At 43.5% G+C, this 16272-nt stretch overlaps 2 protein-coding genes across 3 annotated transcripts in view; both read right to left on the bottom strand.

The window, feature by feature from the left end:
- The window catches only part of LOC140904253 (uncharacterized), a 107429-nt gene that overhangs the window by 63013 nt on the left and 28144 nt on the right, over positions 1–16272 (bottom strand). The gene's annotated exons all lie outside the window — the stretch shown is intronic.
- Positions 4678–16272, bottom strand: part of LOC140904206 (uncharacterized) — a 28703-nt gene continuing 17108 nt past the window's right edge. The window contains exons 5-6 of the mRNA XM_073326600.1: positions 13468–13581; positions 4678–8180 (exon numbers count right to left, since the gene is read on the bottom strand). Of these exons, the coding sequence (XP_073182701.1) occupies positions 6739–8180; positions 13468–13581 (1556 nt within the window). The 3' untranslated portion in view covers positions 4678–6738. The remainder of the gene's footprint in view (positions 8181–13467; positions 13582–16272) is intronic.

Below are 16272 nucleotides of genomic sequence, written 5' to 3' on the forward strand. Positions count from 1 at the left end.
AATTGGGGGTAGGGGTGGTAATATCAATCCGGTGGTGGTTGCAAATAAAATGAATGCAGTAGAGAAATACCTGAAGGATTTAACAACACCCCCTCAGAGTATCCTTAGATCAGCTAAGCTCCACACAGGATGGGGTGGGACAGGTTTTAGAGGAATGGGAACAATCCCCCAAGCAGAACACCTCTGCCTCTTGCAGGCTGTGGGTGCCCTCCAGAATAATTTTCCTTGGGTCTGGCAAATGCAGCTTCAGATTATTGAGGTGGTAAAAGACATAAATCGAGACCATGTGATCTGGATCCTCCCACTGGAAATTAGAAGCATTATTTGAAAAAATTCCACCCAGACTTAGAGAGATTTGCAATGCTGGTAGAAAATGGTAAATTTTCTCTATGATAGAAGGTCAGGAGAAATCACTATATTTGTCTTGTCATGTCAGAAGCAGAAATAAGGCAGCTTTCCCCTATTGCAGCCTTGGGCCTTAATGTTAATCAAACAGTGATGGCACCCCTGGACCCCAGAGTATGGGTAACACAAGAGGCCCACAGGTGGAATTGGGAACTCTGCAGCCACAGGATGTGTGTTTAGAAATAACAGAGGGAAAATTTCACTATGCTATTAATCCATTTGCAAATGAATCTACGGTTGTGTACGTGGGTGATAGTTCCATACGTCTTAGAAGCTGGTGCTCATAATTAATTACATGCAACATTTGTCTCAAAAACCACATGAAAGCAAATGGTTTTGCCACATCGTAGCATGTGATTTTAAATTTCCAGTGCCTGCATCGAAATGGAGCTAATTACATGTAATACCTGGACCCACTGGAATGAATGGGCCAAAAGAAAACTCATGGGGTTCAACAAGAACAAGTGCAGAGTCCTGCACTTAGGATGGAAGAATCCAATGCACCACTACAGACTAGGGACCAAATGGCTGGGCAGCAGTTCTGCAGAAAAGGACCTAGGGGTGACAGTGGACGAGAAGCTGGATATGAGTCAACAGTGTGCCCTTGTTGCCAAGAAGGCCAATGGCATTTTGGGATGTATAAGTAGGGACATTACCAGCAGATCGAGGGATGTGATCGTTCCCCTCTATTCGACACTGGCGAGGTCTCTTCTGGAGTACTGTGTCCAGTTTTGGGTCCCACACAACACGAAGGATGTGGATAAATTGGAAAGAGTCCAGCGGAGAGCAACAAAAATGATGAGGGGACTGGAACACATGACTTATGAGGAGAGGCTGAGGGAGCTGGGATTGTTTAGTCTACAGAAGAGAAGAATGAGGGGGGATTTGATAGCTGCTTTCAACTACCTGAAAGGGGGTTCCAAAGAGGATGGCTCTAGACTGTTCTCAGTGGTAGCAGATGACAGAACAAGGAGTAATGGTCTCAAGTTGCAGTGGGGGAGGTTTAGGTTGGATATTAGGAAAAACTTTTTCACTAGGAGGGTGGTGAAACACTGGAATGGGTTACCTAGGGAGGTGGTGGAATCTCCTTCCTTAGAAGTTTTTAAGGTCAGGCTTGACAAAGCCCTGGCTGGGATGATTTAGTTGGGGATCGGTCCTGCTTTGAGCAGGGGGTTGGACTAGATACCTCCTGAGGTCCCTTCCAACCCTGAAATTCTATGATTCTATGAATTGAACTCTTTTACAGATACTGTGTCAGCGTCCCCTTTTGAGGAATTATTTACATCCTGCTAAACAGGAAGCACGCAAAGTCATGGTCACTGTCGTAGAGACTGGCATTCAGTCACTTTCTCTTGCTACTTCCCACCTATAATAGAAAAGGTAGGAGGGATGTTCTGATATTACACTCCATATTCTTCATGGAAATGTGCTTATGATATGGATAGGATATAACCGAGATGTACCTCATGCAAGCTGGTGCATGTTTGATCGCATTGGAACGGTTATGATTTACTGAACGCGGTGACCCAATTTGAAGCATGTATCTGCAGCTGGGAATATTGACCGTGTCGCTGTATTTCAAATGTGCTAAGCTGGATGAGGCCAAACGGTGTTAGTGGCTGATTGAGGAAATGCACACAAGCATAAGGACAGGTTTCAGAGGAGCAGCCGTGTTAGTCCGTATCCGTAAAAAGAACAGGAGGACTGGTGGCACCTTAGAGACTAACCAATTTATTTGAGCATGAGCTTTCGTGAGCTACAGCTCACTTCCTCGGATGCATTCAGGAAGCCCCCTAGAAACTGAGAGTAATAGAAACCTCTCAGAGATAGCTCTACATAATGCGAACTGTTTGACCCAGGTCACAGCAAAAATGCTGTCCAGCAAGTGGGGGGAAGATATAAAAGAGGGACAATGATAACATGAGGGGTCCTCACTCTCCCTACAACACCACACCTGAAAACAGCCAAGGAACAAAGACTGACTTGCAGGAAGTGACCGTCCCAGGCTGGAAGGATTTTTAGCCTGTGTATGAAAACCGGGAAAAGCCAAGGCAATTTGTGCCTTAAGAATCTGCCAGCCTGTTTATCACTCAGGGTGAGAATTTGCTAATTTGCATCCTACCTATTTAGTGTGTTATCATAAAATCATAGACCTGAAAGGGACCTCAGGAGGTCGTCAAGTCCAGTCCCCTGCACTCAAAGCAGGACTAAGTATTATCTAGACCATCCCTGACAGGCGTTTGTCCAGCCTGCTCTTAAAAATCCCTAATGATGGAGATTCCAGAGCCTCCCTAGGCAATTTATTCCAGTGCTTCACCACCCTGACAATTACGAAGTTTTCCCTAATGTCCAACATAAACTGCCTTTGCTGCAATTTAAGCCCACTGCTTCTTGTCCTATCCTCAGAGGTTCAGAAGAACAATTTTTCTCCCTCCTCCTTTTAATAACCTTTTACATACTTGAAAACTGTTCTCATGTCCCTTCTCAGTCTTCTCTTCTCCAGACTAAACAAACCCAATTTTTTCAATCTTCCCTCAGAGGTCATGTTTTCTGGACCTTTGATAATTTTTGTTGATCTTCTCTGGACTCTCTCCAATTTGCCCACATCTTTCCTGAAATGTGGCACCCAGAACTGGACACAATACTCCAGCTGAGGCCTAATCAGCGCAGAGTAGAGCGGAAGAATTACTTCTCGTGTCTTGCTTACCACACTCCTGCTAATACATCCCAGAATGATGTTCGCTTCTTTTGCAACAGCTTGTGATCCACTATGACCCCCAGATCCCTTTCCACAGTACTCCTTCTTAGGCCATCATTTCCCATTGTGTATGTGTGCAGCGGATTGTTCCTTCCTAAGTGGAGTACTTTGCATTTGACCTTATTGAATTTCATCCTATTTACTTCAGACCATTTCTGTAGTTTGTCCAGATCATTTTGAATTTTAATCCTATCCCCCAAAGCACTTGCAACCCTGGCCAGCTTGGTATTGTCCACAAACTTTAGAAGTGTACTCTGTATGCCATTATGGTCAGTTTGCAGCTTTTGTTTATTTACTAAGGTAATCGGCTTTGTTCTGTTTGCTATCCCTTTAACCACTTAAAATCTACCTTTTGTAGTTAATACATTTATTTTGTTTATTATTAAACCCAGTTTATGTAATTTCTAATGGGGGGGCAAGAAGTTGTGCACATCTCTCTTCGCTTTGAGGAAGAGGGTGGATTTTTATGAGCTTGCGCTGTGCCGATATTTCTATACAGTGCAAGACAGTATTATTTTGGGTTTATCTCCAAAAAGGGGAGTACTGGGGAAGTCCTCTCACACAGAGCTGACATCAGTCTGTGCCTGCAACTGGGTGTGGCCCTACCTGTGTATGTGCTGCAAGAGGCCAGAGAGCTCAATTCAGCAAAACAGGGAGTGGGAACCCAGGCCGGTGGAACAAGAGAGGCTCAGTGAAATCCCCCAGTACATCAGGTGGTGTTGCAGAAGCGGGGGGGGTCCAACCCATCACAGATGTATTTGTTTTAAGGAAGCCTCTGCTGAAGGGCATTTTCACTGTTTTCTTTCCAACTATCTAGCCCTGTGGTAGGCCTTAATCGCTGGTTAATATCCAGTTGGCATGCAGGACCTCCCCTGCTTCTATTAATTAAAGGTCAAAAAACTTGCTCAGTGCCTCAGTGAGTTTGCCTGGTGAGATGTTGTTCCTTTCAGAACCTCAACTTCAGCAAAATTCAAACTTTTGAAATCTAGGAAATGCATAGTTAAGGTTGCCCACACAACCTTAACTCTGCCTCCCCCCACAATGCCCCAATATGCCCTGTTAACACACATGCATTTACTTTGCCAGCATCACATTCACTGAACCGTACAGGCTCTTCACCTCCATTAACAACCAAATTAGACCCCCAACATCAGCTAGGCCTGACTAGGCACAGCCAGCTAGAGTGGGGCACAGGCTGGGCCTAGCCATGACGGACACTGCAGAGCATCACCTGCCACTACTCAGAGACTCTCCCCACTTCACTGACCCCAACTCAGTCATCCACTCTACCCCACCCAATTCCCAAAAACCTGGGAGAGGGAGCTCACTTTTCCCTTGTGATGCCCAGAGCTCCTCCAGTTACAGCTGGAGCAGAGATGGGGGCTCCCTTTGGCTGCTCCCCTGTGAGAACCAAAGGGTTAATTTAGATGGCAATTCAGGGTCGACTCGCTGATCTCCACCCTGATGTTCAGCGGTTCTGGCCCACGTTGCTTATTGAAAGAAATGGTTCCAGATTCCCCTTTACACATTTTATTAAACTGAAAAAAAAACACCAAAATCAAGAACACACATCACTAGGACTAAACCACTGTACACATGACTAAAGTAACCGTTGGGTGAACACACTTATGTTAAGGTCAAAATCAATAATTCAATGCTTTAACGATGCTGTTGCATTGCAATCATGTTATCAATTTAGCCAAATAATCAGATTAATACAACAGACCCTCAACCCTTATAAATCCTAAAACAGGAACCCAAGGAGGCAGCTGTCCATTTAGTTGTAAACCTCAGAGAACTTCACCCACGCCGTGCAATCGACATTGAGCTCGTTAACTATTTCAATACTGAAACCAAATAATTGTTCGTATTTAAACTGCAACCTGAAAGCCAATCCAAGCGTCCTCCTTCGATTGAACTCTTGTGTGGTAAATCCTTCTCTTTCACCCTCCAACACAGACACAGCCCCTAACGAGGTTTTAATGAGCAGAAGTCTAACAGTTCTCAATGAACAGTTTATAGGATTGAAGGATGTGCTGTTGATCAGAGTTTCAGAGTGGAGATTTAAAACCACGACTCTTTCTCTCTTTGTTAGCATAGCCAATAGCTTGGAGTATTCCCTCAGGTTGATTGATCTGCATTTGAACTTTCTCTATGTCATCATGGCAGGGTGGGATAATAGCCAAAGCAATAATAATAATTAATAATGAATAGAGACTATTTTACCAAATGGTCATTTGACTCAAAGTCCCTAGTAAATCGGTGACATTCAATCAAACAAAACCAATATCCAGTTATGTAACCAAACACCTTCAGGAGAGAGAAACCCACCTCTCACGGAGCTGTAAGACAATTTCGATGTCATGGAAAGTTAAATTCCAGAGCAGGAGACACCTGATGACTCAGAATTAGGACAGCAGATTCTCCCACCATCTTCTCCTCTGAAACCTGCTTCATTCCACGCTGTCTCACAATTACTGAGTCATGTGACTTGGGAAAGTTTTAGCATCAACATAATGCGAAAAAACAGCCAGTTTCCCCATCCAAAAACAATCCCAACTCAGAAGGAAAAAGACAAAAATTGTCTTTGCCAATAGACGAAAAATGGGGTTTAAGCTAAGAATGATCATTCTGTTCTAGACCCATTGAACATTCTCCTTCCGGGTCTGTGACTCTTTCACCTCCAAACCTAACAAGTCTGATTTAGGATCTAAGAAATCGAACCATGATTTCCAAGCACGGAGAGCTCAGAACACTGTGTCTTGGGGAACTATGGGAGGTGGAGGGAAAGAACGGGAAGAAGATAAACTCTACACAGCTGAGACAGACGGAAACACTGCTGAGATGATGGGTAATGAGGGAATCCCTCCGACACTTAATTGCTATAATTAAATATATTTTAAGTGAGAAAACGGTACAAAAAATAAACTGATTTTCAGCACAAGCCACGGCAATGTGAGAACAAATAGGTATCAGAGGGAACTGGTGACTCTAACAATCACTTTGCAGTGGGAGGAACAGTAGAAATGAGATGCTCCAGGGTTGTTTAGACAAGGAAAACTGATGGAGCACTGGTGAGGCTCTGAGGACACCTGCTAGATACCCCCAGCTACTGTACACAGGCTATGTCTTGACTACAGGAATAGTTGTGGTTTGACATCCAGCTAGCTAAGACCAGGGGAAATCCGAGTGGAGATGAGGGCCAGGTAATTTTATCTCAGTGGAGCTGGTTTAGGTCACCCGTGTCCTCTGGAGCTCATGGACATTCCTGGTAGAAGGAAGACGTGCTCCCATGACTCATAGAACAAAGGAGGTGATAGATACGAGCACTGGATTCATTCCAAAGAAGGACAAACTACAAAAGAGAAAAGTGGGCAACTCATCTAGGGGACCCAAGAGATCACGTGATGCAAATAGTTCAAAAAGTCTTTAAGAGGGAATTAGGAAAAAAAATAAATAAAAATGGTCAACCTTAAATAAGGTGTTTACGGTGTCTGTTTCTTTTGCAAATTCTCTGGCGGTAAGTAAGGGCTGAGGTCTGATAGAAGCTTTTCCCACCCTCATTTAGAGTGTCTCTAGGCAGGGTGGAGCCTCTGATGTCGAATGAGGTTCGAGCTGCGAGTGAAGTTTTTCCCACACTCGCTGCACTGATAAGGTCTGGCTCCCACGTGGATTCTCTGATGTTCCCTAAGCGCGGAGCTGACAAAGAATTTTTTCCCGCACTCACGGCACCCGTAGGGCCTCTCTTCTGTGTGGAATCTCTGATGTGTGATTAGGCTCGAGCGCCAAGTGAAGCTTTGCCCACACTCAGGGCATCCATAGGGTCGCTCGCCGGTGTGGATTCTCTGATGTTTAATCAGGTCCGAGCTCTGCGTGAAGCTTTTCCCGCACTCGCAGCATTCATGGGGTCTCTCTCCCGTGTGGATTCTCTGATGGGTCAGAAGCGCTGAGCTGTGAGTGAAGGTTTTTCCGCACTCGCTGCATTCATAGGGTCTCTCTCCCGTGTGGATTCGCTGATGCTTAGTAAGGTCTGAGCTGTCCATGAAGCTTTTCCCGCACTCACCGCATTCATAGGGTCTCTCTCCCGTGTGGATTCGCTGATGCTTAATAAGGTCGGAGCTGTCCATGAAGGCTTTCCCACACTCACCGCATTCATAGGGTCTCTCTCCCGTGTGGATTCTCTGATGTGCAATGAGGTGTGAACTGCGAGTGAAGGTTTTCCCGCACTCGCGGCATTCATAAGGTCTGGCTCCCGTATGGATTCTCAGATGTTTCATAAGTGAGGAGCTGTTGGTGAAGTTTTTCGCGCACTCACAGCATTTGTAGGGTCTCTCTCCTGTGTGAATTCTCTGATGTACAATTAGGTTTGAGCGCCGAGTGAAGCTTTCTCCACATTCAGAGCACGCATAGGATTGCGCCCCTGTGTGGATCCTCTGATGTGTAATGAGGGATGATTTCTGAGTGAAGTTTTTCCCACACTCGCAGCATGCGTAGGGTCTCTCTCCTGTGTGGATTCGTCGATGTTTAATAAGGGACGATCTCTGAGTGAAGGCTTTCCCACATTCACAGCATGCATAGGGTCTCTCTCCTGTGTGTATCCGCCGATGTTTAATAAGGGATGAGCTCTGAGTGAAGTTTTTCCCACACTCACAGCATTCATAGGGTCTTTCCCCAGTGTGGATGCTCTGATGTTTAATAAGGACTGAGCGCCTACAGAAATTTTTCCCACACTCAGAACATGTGTTTTTTCTCTCCCTTGCCTGCATTTTCTGCTGGGCTGTGGTTTCCTTGAGGTATTTGTGAGGTCCCAAACTATTAATGGATTTATTCCTTTTCTCCCTTGGCTTGTTTCCCTGCTTCCTCTCTGGCCTGTGCTGACTCTCACAACCTTCTCTCTGCTCATGACTCCTGGAATCATCCTCTTGAGATATTTGCAATAATGCCCCGTGTGCTTCCTCTTGATCAGCATCTTCCTGCTGAGGTTTCTGCTCCTCCTTCTCACTCAGCATCCCATCACCTGTTGGCAGAAACAGGAATGGAAAAGGGGAGACCCAACCATGTTGGAAATTAGCTGCGGTGGAAGAGGCAGTACGAGATGTCCCTCATGTTCTGGCAATCCCTAATCCCTAGGGTTTTAATTAGACAACTCACATGCTTTATATTAAGAACATATTTTGGTGGATTCAGATTGGAAGGATTCGATTTTTATCAATACACATCAATTTCACTGTCAACACACAAACCAACCAGAAATATTTCCATCAACAATCAAAATTTCAGATAGGCAAAATAAGTATGCTGTTGGAGAATGTAGAGTTTGGTGTAACGATACGGACTTGATATATTTGGACATGTGATGTTGACAGTTTTAACAGTTATAAAGCTTTAGTGTTCTGAATCTCAACATCTACTGCCATTAACTAATTATTGTCTGACTTCCCTGCATAATTTCCTGCAACTGAAAATATAAACTGATCAAAATTGAAAAAAATGCCTAAAACCTTTATTTTCGCACAGTTCTGAAAACTTAAAACCATCAAAATTGAAAGAAAAAAAAAGCTTAAATAATCTGAAATTATGAAAAAATAAAAACAATGATTAGGGCTGTCAATGAATCGCAGTTAACTCACGGGATTAACTCAAAAAAATGAATTGTGATTAAAATAATTTATTGCGATTCATCGCACTGTTAAGCAATAGAATACCAACTGAAATTTATTAAATATTTTTGGATGTTTTTCTACATTTTCAAATACATTGATTTCTATTACAACACAGAATACAAAGTGTACCATGCTCACTTTATATTATTATTTTTATTATAAATATTTGCACTGTAAAAATGATAAAAGAAATGGTATTTTTCAGTTCACCTCATACAGGTACTGTAGCACAATCTCTTTATCATGAAAGTGCAACTTACAAATGTAGATTTTTTTTTTTTTTGGTACAAAACTGCATTCAAAAACAAAACAATGTGAAATTTCAGAGCCTTCAAGTCCACTCAGTCCTACTTCTTGTTCAGCCAATCGCTAAGACAAACAAGTTTGTTTACATTTACAGGAGATGCTGCTGCCTGCTTCTTATTTACGTCACCTGAAAGTGAGGACAGGCATGGGACTTTTGCATGGGACTTTTGTAGCCAGCATTGCAAGGTATTTACGTGCCAGATATGCTAAACATTGGTATGCCCCTTCATGCTTCAGCCACCATTCCAGAGGACGTGCTTCCATGCTGATGATACGCGTTAAAAAATAATGCGGTAATTAAATTTGTGACTGAACTCCTTGGGGGAGAACTGTATGTCTCCGGCTCTGTTTTACCCGCATTCTGCCGTATATTTCATGTTATAGCAGTGTCGGATGATGACCCAGCCCATGTTCGTTTTAAGCACACTTTCACAGCAGATCTGACAAAACGCAAAGAAGGTACCAATGTGAGATTTCTAAAAATAGCTACAGCACTCCACCCAAGGTTTAAGAATCTGAAGTGCCTTCCAAAATCTGAGAGGGACGAGGTGTGGAGCATGCTTTCAGAAGTCTTCAAAGAGCAACACTCAAATGCGGAAACTACAGAACCCGAACCACCAAAAAAGAAAATCAACCTTCGGCTGGTGGCGTCTGACTTAGATGATGAAAATGAACATGCGTCGGTCCGCTCTGCTTTGGAGCAGAACCTGTCATCCGCATGGACGCATGTCCCCTGGAATGGTAGTTGAAGCATGAAGGGACATATGAATCTTTAATGCATCTGGCATGTAAATATCTTGTGATGCTGGCTACAAAACGGCCATGCAAACGCCGGCTCTCACTTTCAGGTGACACTGTAAACAAGAAGCGGGAAGCATTATCTCCTGCAAATTGTAACCAAGTTTGTTTGTCTGAGCGATTGGCTGAAGTAGGACTGAGTGGACTTGTAGGCTCTAAAGTTTTACATTGTTTTATTTTTGAATGGAGTTATTTTGTGTACATAATTCTACGTTTGTAAGTGCAACTTTAATGATAAAGAGATTGCACTACAGTATTTGTATAAGGTGAATTGAAAAATACTATTTCTTTTGTTTTTTTGCAGTGCAAATATTTGTAATCAAAAATAAATGTAAAGTGAGCATGGTACACTTTGTATCCTGTGTTGTTATTGGAATGAATATATTTGAAAATGTAGAAAACATCCAAAAATATTTAAATAAATGGGATTCCATTATTGTTTAACAGCGCGATTAATTGCGATTAATTTTTTTAATCACTCGACGGCCCAAATAAAAATTAAATTCTGCCAAGCCTACAGGTTGGTGACCTAAAGATAAAGTGCCTTTATGCCATTGCTAATCATCTGAGCTACCTTATCATGTACCTCGATACTTTAATACATTTTAACTTGTGTTTTGTTCATCAAATTCTAGACCAGATCCCTCAGCTTCTAGAATATTTTAGAGTGAAGCGGGCGGCATTTAAAATATGTTTTCCCTCTTTCTATCCTCTTCTAAGGGTGTCTGATGCAATAACCATTCTGGCTCTGAGTTTTCTTCATAGATCCCGAATTTTAGATTTAAAAAAAAAAGGTTAATCCAGAGAGCTTGTTCTAAATAGAACTTTATATCTCAGTGTGGCACTTTGTACCTCCAAGCAGCACCCCGGAACCCCCATATTCACCAGGGGTCATGTAATTCTGATGTTTTGTACAAAGTATGCCTTGTAAGATATCACAGGAAAGGTCATGATCGGCTGAAAGCCATTGTTCTGTCCAAGTACGGCCATCGTGAGTGTGTCTCAAGTTATGAAATTTTGCTGTATGTTTGTTTGCTTGCTAGTGACATATAAAGAAGGCAAACCACTCCCAGCAGGAAAGTTGTAATCAAGGGATTTACAAGCCAGTGAGGGCTGCCCAAGAATCACACGATGGGAACTGCCCCACTCTATGGTTCAGCTGCACAAGACTACACCGGGGGGATTGCTTAACCCCGTGACTCAGCAAAGCCCACCTGGACAAGTCTGGACTAGTATTTTCCAAACACATGGATTGAGGGTAGAAAATAAAGGATGGTGGCATCATTCCTTGGCCTTTCTCCTCCCCCACCGATGCTGGAGGCAACAAGAATGGTGAGAAGACGAAGGTTTCATCGGAGGAGACTGGCCCAGGCTTCAGGGAGAAGCCAGTGTATTAAGAACTGTAATTTTGGTGTCAAAACTTTACAGTGTAGACAAGGCCTAACTCTTTCCAGTGGGCTTTGGACTTAACTGTCTGGAGTAAATGTGTATCTTCTGTAAATCTTGGCAACTCACTGTTTACCCCTTTTTCCAGATCATTTGTGAATCTGTTGAACAGCGCAGATACAATACAGACCCCTAGGGGACACCACTATTTACCTCTCTCCATTCTCAAGACTAAACATTTATTCCTACAGTTTGTTTCTTATCTTTTAACCAATTTCCTTATCTTTTAACCAGTTAATGATCCATGAGAGGACCTTCTCTCTTATCCCTTTCCAGCTTACTTTGCTTAAGAGCCTTTGGTGAGGGACCTTGTCAAAGGCTTTCTGAAAATTTAAGTACACTGTATCCACTGGCTCACCCTTGTCCACATACTTGTTGACCCCGTCGAATAAATCTAATAGATGGGTGTGGCATGATTTCCCTTTACAAAAGCCATGTTGACTCTTCACCAACAAATCGTGTTCATCCCTGTGTCTGACAATTCTGTTCTTTACTAGATTTTCAAACAATTTGCCTTTTACTGAAGTTAGGCTTACCGGCTTGTAAATGTCAAGATCGCTTCTGGAGCCTTTTATAAATACTGGTGTCACATTAGCTATCCAGTCATCTGGTCCAGAAACTGATTTAAATGATAGCTTACAAACCATAGTTAGTAGCTCTGCAATTTCACATTTAAGTTCCTTCAGAACCCTTGGGTGAATCCCATCTGGTCCTGGTGATTTATTGATGTTGAATTTATCAGTTTGTTCCAAGTCTCTTCTAATGACACCTCAATCTGGGACAGTTCCTCAGATTTCTCACCTAAAAGAGAATGGCTCCAGTTTGGGAATCTCCCTCACATCCTCTGCTGCGAGGACTGACGCAAAGAATTCATTTAGTTTCTCTGCAACGGCCTTATCGCCCTTGAGTGCTCCTTCAGCAACTTGATCGTCCCGTGGCCCCACTGGTTGTTTAGCAAGCTTCGCGCTACTTCAAAATTTTTTTCCCAGTTACTTTTTGAGTCTTTGGCAAGTTGCTCTTCAAATTCTTTTTTGACCTGCCTGATTGTACTTTTACACTTTCTCCAGCTTATGTTCTGCCCTGTTTCTCAGCAGTTTGTCTTGAATTTGGGTATTCTCAGTTGTGACCCACAAAGGAATGGTTACAGGGGCTTTCCACAGTTTATGTTCCTTTCTATTTTCCTCAGTAGGATTTAATTGACAATTTTTAAAGGATGCCTTTTTGCCTCTAACAGCTTCTTTTACTTTGTAGTTTAGACACGGAGGCACTTTCTTGGTCTTCTTACTACGTTTTTTAAATTTAGGATATACATTTAATTTGAGCTTCCACTGTCTTGTTTTTAAGTTGCCATGCAGCTTGCAGGCATTTCACTTTTGAGATTGTACCTTTTAATTTCTGTTGAATTAACATCCTCATTTGGGTGTAGGTCCCCTTTCTGAAATTAAATGCAACTACGGTGGGCTTCTTTAGTGTTTTCCCCCTTCCACAGGGATGTTAAATTTAATTATATTATGGTCACTATTACCAAGAGATACACCTAGAGTCACTTCTTGGACCAGATCCCATGCTCCATTTAGGACTAAATCAAGAGTTGCCTCTCCTCTGGTGGGTTCCAGGACCAGCTGATCCAAGAAGCCGTCATTTATGGTGTCAAGAAACTTGATTTCTGCATCCTGTCCTGAGGTGACATGTACCTGATCTATCTGGGGATACTTGAAATCCCCCATTATTACTGAGTTTTTTATTTTTATAGCCTCTCTAATCTCCCTGAGCATTTCACAGTCACAGTCAACCAAATAAGTGTTGGAGAGATGGACATAAATCAGGGACTGAATTTCCCCAAATTCTGTCCAGCAGACATAAGGGGATCAATTCTGCCTGTAAATCCCTCAGGGGGAAGGGAGGTCAAGGAGGGAGCTACTGCCAGGTGTCACTCAGGATGGGTAGGACGTCATGAACGACATCTGCCCTGAGGATACAAACCTGCTGGGGACAATTCTGATCTCAGAGAACTCACAAGGTCTCGGTCGGGAATCCCAGCGGTATCCTTCAGACACGGACAGGTTTTGAATTGATTTCATGATTCCTCACCTGTGCAGGCACCTCTCAGGGTGCCTCCTTCCTCTGAATCAAGGAGATCTGGGAGCCACGGCTCTTTGTCTTGTTCCAGATGGGAGATCACATCAGGTGAGAAAACTGGAAACTCTGCACAGGGAAAGGAAATCAGGGGGGTGCATAGGAGATTTCTCACAATTTTTTTATTATTTTAACCCCAACCCATTTTGGTGTAGGCTGAGGCTAGCTCCCCGGATGTTCGAATGTGTAGAACATTCTGCTTAAAATTTTTGTTGACTGCCACTGCACGTCGAGTGGATGTTTTTAGATAACTAGCCACAATGACTCCAAGATCTCTCTCTTGAGTGGTAACAGCTAATTTAGACCCCATCATTTTATATGTAGAGTTGGGATTACGTTTTCCACTGCGCATTACTTTGCATTTACCAACAATGAATTTCATCTGCCATTTTGTTGCCCAGTCACCCAGTTTTGTGTGGTCCTTTGTAACTCTTCGCAGTCTGATTGGGATTAAACTATCTTGAGTAGCTTTGTATCATCTGCAAATTTTGCCACCTCACTGTTTACCCCTTTTCCCAGATCATTTATGAATATGTTGAATAGGACTGGGCCCAGTACAGACACCACTATTTACCTCTCTCCATTCTGAAAACTGACCATTTATTCCTACTCTTTGTTTCCTAGCTTTTGTTTCCTGCTCCATGACAGGACCTTCCCTCTTATCCCATGACAGTTTACTTTGTTTAAGAGCCTTTGGTGAGGGACCTTGTCAAAGGCTTTCTGAAAATCTAAGTACACCATATCCACTGGATCCCCCTTGTCCACATGCTTGTTGACCCCCTCAAAGAATTCTACTAGATTGGTGAGGCATGATTTCCCTTTACAAAAACCATGTTGACTCTTCCCCAACAAATCATGTTCATCTCTGTGTCTGACCATTCTTAATTCTGTTGTTTACTAGAGTTTCAAACAATTTGCCTGGTACTGAAATTAGCCTTACTGTCCTGTGATTGCCGGAATCACTTCTGGAGCCTTTTCTAAAAATTGGCATCACATTAGCTATCCTCTAGTCATCTGGTATAGAAATTGATTTAAATGATAGGTTACATACCACACTTAATAGTTCTGCAATTTCACATTTGAGTTCCTTCAGAACTCTTGGGTGATGCCATCTGGTCGTGGTGACTTGTTACTGTTTAATGTATAAATTTGTTCCAAAACCTCCTCTAATGACACCTCAATCTCAGACAGTTCCTCAGATTTGTCACTGAAAAAGAATGGCTCTGGTTGGGGAATCTCCCTCTCATCCTCAGCCATGAAGACCGATGCAAAGAATTAGTTCAGATACACTGCAATGGCCTGATCCCCCTTGAGGGCTCCTTCAACATCTCAAAAGAGAGATTGCAGAAGACTGGAAAAGAGCAAATACAGTGCCAATCTATAAAAAGGGAAATAAGGACAACCCGGGGAATTACAGACCAGTCAGCTTAACTTCCGTACCCGGAAAGACAATGGAGCAAATAATTAAGCAATCAATTTGCAAACACCTAGAAGATAATAAGGTGATAAGTATAAGTCAGCATGGATTTGTGAAGAACAAATAATGTTAAACCAACCTGATAGCTTTCTTTGACAGAGTAACAAGCCTTGTGGATAGGGGGTGTGACAAGGTCGGGCCAGATGGCTACAGGACAGTGATCCCATTGGGATCCAAGAAGTGGGCCGGCGGAAGAATGCTGAATTAAGTCTTGCCCATAGTCCTCTTTTTGGGAGGCATTTGGGGGTAGAGAAGACCCTGGCACGGGACCTACAATGGTTCTTCTGGCCCAGGGTACATGAAGAACTGCGGAGGTACTGTGCGTCCTGCCCGCAGTGTCAGCTGCACAGGCCCCATCCCCACTTGAGGGTACCTTTAGTATCTCTTCCCACCATAGAGGTCCCCTTCGAGCGAATAGCCATGGACCTAGTGGGACTCCTGGAGAAGACGGCTTCGGGCCACCAATATATACTTGTTGTTTTGGACTATGCTACTCGCTACCCAGAAGCCGTCCCCCTGTGGAAGACAGCCTCTAAAATGATAGCCAAAGAGCTGGTGGGGATCTTTGCCTGAGTGGGGCTACCAAAGGAGTTATTAACAGACCAAGGAACCCCGTTTATATCAAAGCTAATGAAGGACCTCTGTATGCTGCTCCATATCCATACCCTGAGAACTTCAGTCTATCATCCACAGACCGATGGGCTGGTAGAAAGGTTTAACTGAACCCTGAAGGCTATGATATGGAAGGTGGTAAGTCGGGATGAGAAAGATTGGGACACCGTACTACCTTACCTTATGTTTGCTATCCGGGAGGTACCTCAGGCCTCAACTGGGTTTTCCCACTTCGAGTTATTATACGGACACCACCCCCGTGGCTTACTAGGTATCTGGGAAGAGGAACCCAATGAGGGGAGAAATATAATTGAACATGTATTGCAGATGCGAGAATGGATAGCCCGGGTCACCCCTATTGTATGGGAACATTTGGAAAAGGCACAGGAGGCCCAGCGAACCCATTACAATCGCCAGGCAAAAGTCCGACAGTTCCAACCAGGGGATCAGGTGATGGTGTTGGTACCCACGGCAGAAAGCAAGCTTCTGGCCCAATGGCAGGGGCCCTATGAGGTGTTTGAACCCGTGGGGGAAGTAACCTATAAGGTGCGGCAACCAGGATGCCGGAAACAAGAACAGATTTATCACATTAACCTCTTAAAACCTTGGCACCAGTGACAGGCATGTGTGGTGGCCCAAGAGGCCCCGATCCAGGGAAATAACCTGCAGGA

This window comes from Lepidochelys kempii, chromosome 28 (assembly GCF_965140265.1).
Source record: "Lepidochelys kempii isolate rLepKem1 chromosome 28, rLepKem1.hap2, whole genome shotgun sequence".
Classification (NCBI taxonomy): domain Eukaryota; kingdom Metazoa; phylum Chordata; order Testudines; family Cheloniidae; genus Lepidochelys; species Lepidochelys kempii.